This window comes from Bombus pyrosoma, linkage group LG3, assembly GCF_014825855.1.
Source record: "Bombus pyrosoma isolate SC7728 linkage group LG3, ASM1482585v1, whole genome shotgun sequence".
NCBI lineage: Eukaryota > Metazoa > Arthropoda > Insecta > Hymenoptera > Apidae > Bombus > Bombus pyrosoma.
Genome location: NC_057772.1, coordinates 7924648 through 7937428, shown reverse-complemented (window position 1 = coordinate 7937428; position 12781 = coordinate 7924648). Strand labels below are relative to the sequence as shown.

General features: G+C 37.3%; 1 protein-coding gene across 12 annotated transcripts in view; it reads left to right on the top strand.

Annotated features, from left to right (window-relative positions):
* The window catches only part of LOC122565939 (E3 ubiquitin-protein ligase MIB1), a 674113-nt gene that overhangs the window by 153607 nt on the left and 507725 nt on the right, over positions 1 to 12781 (top strand). For 2 of the 12 annotated variants that reach the window (XM_043722487.1, XM_043722486.1), the window contains one exon: positions 9740 to 9983. The exons of the other annotated variants lie outside the window; for them this stretch is intronic. In XM_043722487.1, coding sequence (XP_043578422.1) covers positions 9740 to 9968 — 229 coding nt within the window. In that variant the 3' untranslated portion in view covers positions 9969 to 9983. Of the gene's footprint in view, positions 1 to 9739; positions 9984 to 12781 lie in introns of those variants that run through there. 12 annotated transcript variants of the gene reach the window in all.

Below are 12781 nucleotides of genomic sequence, written 5' to 3'. Positions count from 1 at the left end.
GCTTAGAATCCAGACTTTGATTAGAACTATCTTGAACTTGGTATAGAGCTGATGTAAACTTTAGAATGTAGTCGGAGTTTAACTAGAACTGACTGGACCCGAAAATATATAGGAAGTTTGTTCTGTGTATACTGGATGTTAATAACACATTCAGGCTATATGTTTGCTCTGTGTTCTAAAACTTCGTATACCGTGTACTTCTATCAATTTAGACTTGGAGATGTTCCTTCAACGAATAAAATATTCTTGCTTGAAGGTGAAATTAAATTTCGAATAAATACAGCAAACGAAAATCGAATAATTTTTCTAGAATCTTAATACTAAAATATATTTGTGTAAATAAAATACATATATTAATATCTCAGAATATGGAAATTCGCGAAGATTCGGATGGAAGAGATATAACAGAATTAAATCCGTCTCTAATAAATGGCAGAAATAAAATACCTGAAGGCCATGTAGTTGACAATTTTGATAGTTTTATCGCGAATCAAATCAAATATTTGCTATTTCGATCGTTATATCCCATAGGTAACGTTGTATTATTATAAATATTTCATATCCAAACTTATATACGATCACTGTATATACTAATATTCCTATCTACTTTTGAAATCATTGATTCATTTACATTAGCAGCAAGTAATTAAGCATTCAAACGTTGTATAATATTTTACTTTTAGCTTTCTTCCCTCTCGGTTATCTTTATTGTATGAAAAGATGAAAACTGAATCGCGATAAAATTGCATGTTGTAAAACGTAAAAAATGCGTTTACCAAACATGATCGGTTTGCGTACAATTGCGGTAAATCCGGTCCATTCGTTGGATACTATTTGATCGAAATGGCGGATTTTCTCTTGGCCTCCAGGAGGAGCGATAACTTGCGGTTATGTTATCGGAATTGCAGTTTAACGTGCAACCGCCGCAGCAATCGGCCTCTGGTAATGGAAAATATGATGCAATACGTTCAGTGCTATCTTCGTCCTTATCGAATCATAGCTTTTTTTCTCCATTTATATTTACACTTTGCAAATTGCGGTTCCATTATTGCCGCGGGAACCAATTTCGTTCGCTTTTAGTCAGCCCATCGTACGAACGATTTGTAAAAACGCTCGAATTTTAGTATTTTTATCTATCTTTTAATACGAGAAAGCGAAATGTTTGTTGTCGTCGTTCGTTCGATATTTAGACTTTTAAAGATTTTGATCAGAACGATTTCCAACATGAAAGAGACTTCAATCAGTAGATTTTACAAAAGAAAGTAATTTAAATCGGGAGAATTCTATAGAATTATTAAAATGGAATATTTTAAATTCGAAATTAATTTTCACAATTTAATAAACTATAGATATCGTGAATTTTATTTTTCATAGACAGCTACATTACATTTTTGTTAAACAATACAAAGTTCATTTTAGTATGTTCGTGTAATCTTAGAGATTAAGTGGAAATATAATTACCACTGTTTCTAATCAATTTCGTGTAATGGAATATTTTCATATAATTATTTAAATGTCTTCTTGGAAGTTGGAATATTTTCCTTGCGCTTCCGACAACATAGCCGAGTATTTTGAAATTTAATCCCACATATATTGGCATACATAGTGTAGTGGTCTACAGAGGAGGTGGTATTTTCTACGAGGACCCATCGGTGTATTTTTACATTTTCCAAGTGTTTTCATATGTGAATTTCTGTTTTCCGAGGAAACTTTGCTGTTTCGATTATTTTCAGAATATCAAAATTGATATTCTGAAGATATTCTGAAATGAAAACGAAAGGGCTATAGTTTATCAAATTTAATATTCAGATTCAAGCGCACAGCAAACAGTTAGTACAAGACAAGGCTATTAACATAAAAAGCTATAGTAACAGAGTTAAGGGGTGTAACGCTAATCGCAAGAATAGTAACCGAATATTTTGATTTCATCTTTCAATCGGTGTTCGTACATTTAAATGGATTTTACTCGCGCGCGTAACTAATTAAAGTAAAAATATGAAAGTAAAGTCGGAGCAAAGAAATATTTCCAAATAATTCATTTACTAGATAATTATCTGCCGTTGTGTATTTTTTGTACTTTGTACAGATGTTTCCCTTGTATACGTACCGATCAAAATAAAAATAAAAAAATGTTAAAAGCTAAGCTGCAGAGAAGTTTCCAAACGAGTAGTCCGGTAAATAATACGCTGTGTGCATGCTTCGGTATCTATGCTTTTTATGGATCTTGCTCGTACACATGTTAAATAAAGTTAAGTTAGAGAGAAATTTCTGGATGAAGAATTAAGCAGGTGATCATTATAGAATTATAAAACAACAAAAGTGCCGTGTAAACAGAGGAAATTGAGTAGTTTGTACAATGTATAAGACTTCTTATTGCAGTTCGTGAAAGGATGTTTATTAATATTCGGTAATAACAACAGAGGAAATTAGGTCGTCGTTGGTTGTGTTGCTCGTTTAGTTGCATTGAGAAGCATTCGCGATCGTTGCTGAAACGCGATGCGAACGGACGTGAAATAGGAGTTCGTCCGTAATTCCTACCGATAGCAACGTAACAAACTGTAAATTACTTCATCCTGTACTTTAATATAACACGCCAGGCCGGATATAAATTTCGTAAATGTCGCTTCACCCATGGGCTTTATCGTCGACGTAATATATGTCTCGTTATCACGCCGATGCGACGTAATTTCAATGCAAATTGCTTTTGTTTCGCTATATACGCGCTACAGCCTAAGGGCTATGGGACGTTCGATGTCGGAAGAACTCCATAAAGCCACGGAAATTTTTTAGTCTTACTCAAAATCTTACACGTTATTCCTGAGATTAATGTCGCTTCGTTCTCTTCTTGCAATTGTTAACATCGATTGCGATTAGAAGATACAGGTAGCAGAGGCTGTATATCTCACACTTTTATTACAAACTTCTGATAACGTATCGGTAGAAAACTGGCGTACAAAGCCATCGAGAACACCTTTAAACATCTACGCGAAGTCTTAACTATGTGCTACCTAAAGATATTATAATTCGTTTAGCGGCGCAAGTATATCTTGATAATAGAAAATTCATTGTGATTTTTCACAGAACTATCCCAAGTTCATTATACGGTGCAGAGTGGTGAAAGATTTTTTAAAGTCTGGAAAATGTCTTAAACTATAATATAATGGGAAAAAGTTCTTCGTTTAAAGTCTAGGAAAAATTTGTCTTGCTCCCAGGTATCATATTTCATTTTCATAGTTATTAAACTTTTCTAGCCATACGAAACTTAATATACTTGGACTTAATCAATTAATATATATAGATGCTATGCCAAGTACAAGTACTTTCTGTAGCCACTGTTTTTTAACCAGTTTCGCAATTTCATCTTCGATCAGAAATCATGTTCGACTTATCCGCCTTTCGCATCCTATTAAAATCTCCTTCAATTGGTCTCGCAAACACAAGTGGAAAGTCATGGGGGTGGGGCTGGTCGTGTTCAAGAGCGATTATCGCGAGCGGAGATGGTAAAACAGCTGATAATTAGAGAAAGCCTGGATGCAACCAGCGCAGTGATGGTTCGCGTATAACGGCGCTGAGGATGCGAGCTTTAAGCATAATTGAAGTTCGTTGTAGGGATGAACGGCTGACAAAACAGGCCCGGAAACCTGAGGTTTCCCCACGGTCGTGGCCTGTTGGACCATAGGAGAAATGACCGTCTATTACCCAGAGGCGCTGTTCGACCGAACGGGACTTTGATAAAGCGTTTAACTAAGCGACTAAGCGGATGTAAATCTATGCAGATTGCCTGCTGACAAAAATCTCGCGCGCTCCGGCTGCTTCAGCCGTCTTTGCTGCCGTCGTCCCGGAGGCGGATGCCACTTAAAGGACACCCTTGGGACGAATTAGGTCGCTAATGGCGCCCCGGCGCGATGTCCGCCGACTTCGCCACCCTGAATACCGTCGTTGTTCAACGACGTGTCTGCGACTACGATCCACCGTTTCGAAAGCACTCCGGCTCTTGTCTTCTGCAGAACTTGTGCTCTAAATCGTGCACCAGATGGCCAGGAATCTGTTCCTCCTCTCCACGGTAAAAAGATATAGAGAATTATATCAGACTCTAGAATACTCTGGATGATAGAGTTTACGGGAACTTTTAGATTCTATGTGACTGGATTTATTTCGCTACGTCGAAGTGGAATCGTTTGGTATTTTTCAAACGACGATTACTCGCTTTATTTTTATCGTTTATAACTTGACTTTTCGTTAAGGCTTTTTCATAGTCGAGTTGAATATGAAGTTAGATACGTAGATACCATATTTTTTTTCTTTTTTGGCACCAATTATAAAATACAATACGTTGTCAATTAATCCTGCGTTAGCGAAATCCCTTTTATTTGATTGTACGATTAATCAAGTGTTTCTCTTTTGTTTCTGTATGTTTGGAAATACCACTCGTTATATTGAAATAGCAAAGATAAATCAATAATAGTTGTATCATTGATTTCTACAAAAATTCGTCTATGATCTAACTATATCTTTGGATTGAAAAAATTATTTTCCCTATTTCGTATTAAAATGTTTCTTTCTAATCACAGAATAGCATCAAAATGAAGACAGGAAGGCGTCCGATCTTCGAATAGTAATTTACGATTCAACGAATACCGTCAAATATCATTTCCATTTGTCTGGATACCAATAGAAACCATACGTTTCTGTCTGTTCGCATCTCTGCACTTTTATTCGGAAAACAAAATACCAATCGTAGATGGTCAGTTACCCACGGGACAAAGGTTCGAGGTGATCGTTTAACCGGTGGCTGTTCCGAAGGGGAAAAAGGCCAGTGCATCCTCGAAATAAAACGGCTAACGGTTACCAACACCTAACCCAACTCGACGGCTCATTCGAATCGGTCCGTATCGGAGAGAAAGAGAAAGAGAGAGAGAGAGAGAGAGAAAAGGGAGAGAGTACTGGGTTAGAGCAACAAAACCAGTGCATTGTAAATGTATGTAGATTGGTCGCTCTTTCTGTGACAACTGTGTATGCAGTCAAACTCGTGGAATCGTTTCCATTCCTCTTTTCCTTCCCATTCTTACGCTTCACCATATTTTCCGTCATTTTCTTTCAAATTCCATGTTCGTTTATTCATTTACTATTTACTTGCATCTTGTTGCCCTACAATTCTCTTTCCCTTAATTTCTTTATCGACGTCCCTTCGTCCCTCTTTAATTGCCTATTTTTCAGCCACCTAAATGTAGTTTATACCGTTTTCATTATATTTTATACTACAGCTCACGCAAGTGTAATTATCGATAATTTTTCTACCATCAGTTACGTTTCTAATTAAAGACAACAAATACACACAATAGCCATAAGAACGTATTGGTTCTACGCTATAGTATTTTTTATTTACACTTAAACGCTATATTCGATCAAATGCAAGTAGCTGCGTCAAACATCCTAAAAATTGTATATCACGGAAATGGAACGTAGACCTGGTAAAAACGCTTCGTCAAAGAATATAATGGTATGCGCCAAACTCTTTCCCCGATAACTTCAAAGTTATCCTAATTACGTATGTGAAAAAGAAAAGCCGAAAGAGGAAGGGTGGACGCTGGGGCAATAACGCACCTTCCAGCGATCGATCTTTCGATGCACGGAGGGGCGAAGACTAACGAGCACGTGACGTGGAAGTAAGTTGTCAGGGCCTTCGGCGTAGGCAAAGATTTCCAAGCGATCCTTGAACACACGCCGCAGCTGGGCGACGTTGGTTCATTAATAAAAGCTCGTTGAGTGACGAAGAGCGAGCGAGCAAGATTGTAACAGGGCGGAAGAGCGAAGCGGCGAGGAAGCGGCGAGGAAGCGGCGAGGAAGCGGCGAGGAAGCGGCGAGGAAGCGGCGAGGAAGAGGTCGAGTACTCGACCGGTTAAGTCCGCAAATAAACGAGGAGGACGCGATCTAACCGGTAATAACGTGCAAGTAGGTTAATCCATCATTGATATAGGTAGAAGGTATATTAATGGGTGGCCACTCCCGACGGAGCTAAGAAACGATCGTAATGAAGTAAGTGGCACGATGGGAGGCGACTACGGAATCATTAATCACGGATTACCACCTATCTTCCACGTCCTCGCCTTACCTCCGATGATAGAGAATATGCTCTACGAGATTTGTCCGTCCCTTCCGACAATTTTACTCTTCTCTTAATTAACCGTTCGCGGTTTTACGCTCGGCCTGGATAAGCGTTCACGCGGCAAACGTCTCTCGTTCCGGGCGAGTCCGATTCGTTCTTCTCGGCTTGAGTGTCTCGTCGAAAATTTCGCTCGTTGAAGATGAACCATTAAGTCGATTAAATGGGCCGAAACCTTCTCAAACTTTTACTCGAATTATAAGTTCGTTCGGTTTTTTAAGTTCTCGTGCGTCGTTATTTTTAGCTCAGCGGACAGGGATCATAGTTTACTATGAGCAAGTGATTGGATCGTTTCTTTAGGCTTCGCTGCACGATGGTTTTAATTGAAATAATTGTTATTCTTCTATCGTCTGTGTTATTAAATTTTCATGTAATTAGATTGTGGTGGGTATTCTATTTCCTTTTGTTTATTTTTTTCTTTTTTTTTTTCAGTCTCAGAGTTTATGTCATACGCGCCTTTAAGGATTATTGGTGACAACTTTTACAGTCGATTATCTTATTGTAAAAACAATTTATAGGCGGAGTATATCGACGTAGATATCGATTATAAATATCACTGATTCTATAGGCTTGTAATTTTGTTGACGTCAAATATTACGAAATTTTTATCTATTTTGTTCGAACATTGGATCCATCCATAAGATGCAATAGTCACTGAATTCTGTGGAGTTTCGCTGTACTTGATTCGATTGGACAGTTGAATATGAGAACAATCATAACTGCGAACGGTTGGAATAACAGTGAGAAATCATGCAGCGAGGGCGCCTCGGTGAAGTTTCTCAAAGTGCGGTTGACCAACCGGCAACAACGAGGTGTCACAAATTCTATTCCCTTTACCAGGATCATCATTTATCTTGGCTTGTAACATCAATATTGTTTACATTTCCGTAACAAACTACAAACTTTACTATTTACTATCCTTATTTTTCAATCTACAAGATCTTCGATCAAATAGCGTTTTACGTTGTTTGCTTGTTTAATTAGTACTTTATGGTATATATAGATTGAAGTATTTCCATCGTAAATGAATGTCGCCAACGTTAGACATAAAATGAAATACAAACACAATGTATGATATAAAAGGAAAAAATTTATCATAAAATTGTCATAGAATTATTTACACTTCCGTATGAATATAACTATCATCAACGCGTCTTTGAAATAAAGACAATCTACTGCCAGTAAAAAACAAATATAAATCCAATGTATATGTATATCGAAACGCGTGGAATTTATGTTAATTACTTCGAGAAATAGTGAGAAAAAATTCCACTGCAATTCTGAAATAACTCTGGAAATGAGCCACAACAGGATAATAAAGCGAATTACGTCTCACGTACGTGGCAATCAATTAGCAGGATCACTGCGGAGGAGGCAAAATTTCTGGCGCGTCTTTCACACCGGGGACACTGGATGGGCAAACTCGATTGCACGACGTCGACTAACCCGCTAGAGGGATAATCTCATTAACGTGAGATCGTTAACGGTTACTAACGAAGCGAGGGCCTACGTGCAAAGGTAACGATGCCGATTCCACGTTTTCTTCGTTGTTCGTGGACAATTCGGTCGTTGTATCGAGCTGGTCTCCGTCGGTTTCGCTCTTACCGAAGGAATGCGAATGTTTGCGTAATGGCGTTACCGCGGTTGAAGGTCCTCGAGACGGGCCGTGCCCCGTGGAATCTTGGGGTGTGTCTAGGATGCAATTCAGAGCTGCGAAACTCCATCAATCAGTCGTGGCGGAGACGGTTTAAAAGCAGTCACTTTCCCAACCGCCGTTACCGGCCGTGCATCTCCGATTCCCTTTCCACTATTCGCGAGTAGCGATGGTCTCGAGTCACGTTCAAAACGTGGAATTTGGGAATTGATTTTTCTGCCTGTTAACCCCCGAACGGTCTAGCAATTTTCGCGGAATTTGCCACAGAAATGCCCGTTCGTTTGTTTTCTCGTTAATTGTTTTGCGTATCTTTGTGAATAAGAGAAGTAGAAACAGGACGGACGACGTTTGCAGAATTTTAGATGAGAAAGGAAGACGAACTACGTGAAAGGTACGATTACGAAATAAGTATGACGGAAGAAGCGTAGAAAATTTTCCATGCCATTGGCGCACGAAATAGCTAAACCCATAACTGCCAAGAGGTTATTTACGGACTGTTAGGAGGTTAATGATATCGTGGCTGAAAATAATCTTTGGGACGAAAGGTGGAAAGAGTTGAACACATTTATCATCTCTTTGAATATGGATATATATTATATTCAACTAATATATATCAAATATATTATTACGTTCTACATGTTTTGTATTCATCTTTATTAGAACAAGCTCGTGTACGAAATATTTAATTGTTCGAGGCAGGCGTTGAAAAATAGAGAACTATTTTCGAACAGTGTCAACGTCGGGACTAAGTTTTCGAAGCTTTTAGAATTTGGAAGTTCTGAAAACCATGAAAAACTGGAAAGTAAATTTTCGCAGGGTTTCAAAATTCAGGGAGGAAGCTTGGTAGAAAGTAACTTGTCGAAGTTTAGAATGTGCGCCAGTAAGGAAAACGCAAAAATATCGAAGGTGCTGGAAGGCTAGAAAATCTCGAACGAATGCTAAAAATATCGAAAGTCATAACAGTTTTAGAAATGGTCGGAGTTGCGAAAGAACAAGAGATACTGGTATACTGAAAATCCTATTAATAGTATTGCAGAAATCGATCTTCTGGAATGGTTTGAACATATCAGCTCGAATCAGCTGTCAAAGAATTATGAATTCTGAAAGATTCGTTCAATATTTCATATTACAGAACGTTATCATTTAATTTTTTTTTTTTAATATCGGATGATTTAGAAAGACAGAAGCTTTCAAGCCGTCAAGCATAGAGAAAAGATGTTTTACATATATAAAGTTTTAAATGGTTTGAAAATATTGGAAGTATTAAAAAGTTTCAAAAAGTTTCTACATACTAAATTTTAGAAAGAGCGGACGAGTTTGAAGTTTTTGAAAGTGTTAAAAATCTAATTGAAGACTTACTACTTTTCGCATTTATCTTTGTTATTCTGAAATTATTGGAGACATATCGTTAGCATTTTAATTAAAAGTCTTAAGATTTCGAAACGTTAAGAGAAGTATATAAATAAGAAGTAATGGACAGTGCGAACGATATTTCTATCGAATATTCTATATTCTTTTGATTTATTTCACGTATATTTTTCATATCGAAATATTTTTCCGATAAAAATTTAAAATTTGATACAGCACAACGAGGGACACGGTTTTTCTTTGCAGTTCCTTATCAGCGAGTGGCACAGTATTTTTTCACAATATCGCGTTGTTTACGTATTCGTGGCATTCTAATGTTTTACTAAATTTTATATCTCGTTCTTGTAATTATGAAATTTCGAAATTTCCTCCATTATGAAATTTCGAAATTTCCTCCATTATGAAATTCAGTTGCACGAAATATGAGAAAATGAAATACCTAATGGAACATCATTTTCTTTATTAAAACGAGAACAACGTTGAAATATAAAAATCCAGAAATCGCGGTACGTTTAAACTATGTCATTTTCACAACTTTCCTCTTTTTAATACAGTTGTCCTCGAAACGAATCGATCAATTTACGCGACGATATTGCTCGAGAAGTTCAAGTCGAACGTCGATCGACGCCACTGCTAACAGATGCCTCACACGATTCACCTTCCACCTTCCTCGTTCCTAGGCTGTTGCGGAAGTTCCCGCGAGAAAACGCTCCGCTTGGCGTAGAATATGGCGGCCGTATAGGGGCGGCGGAAGACGAACCAATATCGGTTCCCTGGTACTGACGTGTACAGCTGCATTTGCAAAATTTAGGCAGCTCCTCGCGCCTCACCTTCAATTAGACGTTCGAATAGCTTTCGCGTATCGCGGCGTAACGTCCCAGAAACGTTGCTCAAAATTTCGTTTAATGCGATGCAGCTCCATTTCGGCGTTTTTTTTCTTTTTCTTTTTCTTTTTTTTTTTTTTTCTTTGAACCGAACGCGCTATTTTATTTAAACTAATTTTCTTAGTCTCGAATACTTGGCATGGTAAATTTGTATTCCGGTAAATACCTTTCTATCTTCAATTATTTATTTGCTAACAATTATGTGTAAATTATTTTGTATCGCTACTTATCTTTTAATATTTATAATTTGTGATATCAACCGCTAGTAAGCTGTTTCAGTATCTTGTTGAAAGGGAATATTCAATAACATGAGGTATGTGGATTCCCAGCAAATGAAAGCCATATTATTTAAGAAAATTGTTTGTACAATGAGCTGTATAACATTGCCGATTTCGCGATATGTATACGGTTGTGATTTCGATTCGTTTGTCCATAATAAGCGATGCAGTAGAGTCGCGGTTACAAGTGAAAAGTGTCTGTACCATGTCAGACAATGTGGAACGAGAGGCAGGAAGATTTGATTTATAACTTACATGTGAATATTGTATTTCAATAGAAAGAAGACGTATAAAATTGTCTGGTGAAAAATATGATCTTCTGTCACTGTTTCTTATCACCTTTTTTTTTTTTTAATTAACGTATTTGCTATCGATTTTTACTTCTTTCATTTACATTTAACGTGTCGATAAAAGTGACGTATTTACACAAGTTTCTCGAAAATGCGATACTACGTATATTTTACTTCGAGAAGGTTGATTTTAGGTGATACGTTTTTCAGATTGAACATCTTTTAGGCACGCGTATCGAATTTCAAAGAAAATTTTATTCCCACGTTGCTGTTACTCATTTTCACGCCGTCTTGTGAAAGTTTCTATCGAAAAGCGACCAAAAGCAGCGTAAAAAGTTTAACGATAAACAGAAAGAAGGCAATATCGGTTGCCTGCTTTTGACGCGTGCTATTGCCTTTGCGAAACTTACCACGAAGAATGCGAGAAAGAGAACGAAACAGAAGGAAGCGAACAGTGAGAAGAACGTCGAATATTCTGAGACTAATGCGTGGAATATTTCATCAGAATTGCTCGAAATCTGATTTACCGCGAAGCCGTTTAAATTTGTTGCCCAGTTTATACGGCTTTTTTTAAATAAATTTGTATCGCTTTTGTCAGTTTCCCACTATGTAGGTATGTAGGTACGGTGAAACTTTTATCACGAGATTATCGATTGATGTGTTTAAACATGAGGGTGCCGTGAACGTTGAAAACACAATGTTTTGCATCTCCCACTGGAAATTTCGCTTTTTATACCGCGTTGTTACGTGTAATTGCTTCATGAATTCGTAATGGCCAAATTAATTACTGTGCACATAGAAGGATTGCAACTCATCGAGTCTTCAATTTTTGTTTCCAACCTTTTGATTTTATCATCCATGAAAAGCGCCTCTCAAAAAATGCTCCGATATATTCTATTTGCGTTAGTTGAAAACTGGATCGATATATCCGTGTAATATCGCCGCACCTTTTTTAAATAGAACCACTTGTTATTTTTATAGTCGGCATCGCAAAGTTAATTAAATCGTGCCATTTCGTTCTACAGGTAGAAATAAAAAAAGATGTGTAAACATACGCCCGAATAAGCTTTATTATTGCAAAAGGCAATGAAACAAGTGTTACAGTAAAATTAAATATATATGTATAATAGCTATCTTGTTATTATATTTGTGTAATTCATTGTATTATTGTAGTATCTTCAATGGAATATACTGTTATTATATCCTGATATTTGTGATTTATTTAGAATGAATGGATTGTACAAATATAGACAGAAAAACGATGGTGGATTAACATGAACTAATCGCAATAACGCGCTACAATTTAGACAACTCTCGACACAACGAATCCAACGTTCTCTCTCACGCGGACCACACTCTCTCGACAACGCTAGCAACACTATACTCTACAACGCAACTCGCACTCTCTGGCTTCTCGAATTATTCTCTCCGACTTCCAAACTAAAACTGCCCTGCTCTCGCATCTCTTTTGTCTTTCGTAGACCCACCACGCACCGTGTTCCTTGACCGTTCGTGGCCAAGGCCACGTAGGCCCTTTTTACAAAACTATACGATTGAAGAACGCCTCGGCTCTCGCGACATTGTATCGCTAACTCCTAGGCCTCATGTCCGCGATGCCACATTATATTTATTATGTTTGAAATCAACGAAAGCTTTTCATATTCTAATTACGTTAAAACCAGAAAGGACATTTTCCAGTTGAAGATAACACTCACTGTTTATTTATAACGCAAGCTTATACTCATCCACATGTTCCATATAATGCTATTAATTTATTGTTGATTCATTTTATAAATTTCTATTGTGAATTTTCAATGGTTCCTTGTCATCTTGACGGTATCGTAACATGTTTGCAATTGATACGATGTATAGGATTCTAATAACATGAATTGCAACGTAAAACAAACTTTCTCCATTTGCAAAAAAAAAAAGGAGATAATACGCACTTCTTACAAATGTAAATTTAGTAGCGGCTTACTGAAACCGTAATTAAACTAAAAAGTACTCCCTTACAAATTGTAATACTTCCCGTTGAGTTTAAATTGCGTGAAACGTAAAATACTGAAACGAGCGATGCTTCGAATTCGAGAAAAAATTTCATTTCCGAGAAATACGTGTAAAGGTGTTTAGAGAACGTCAGAGAT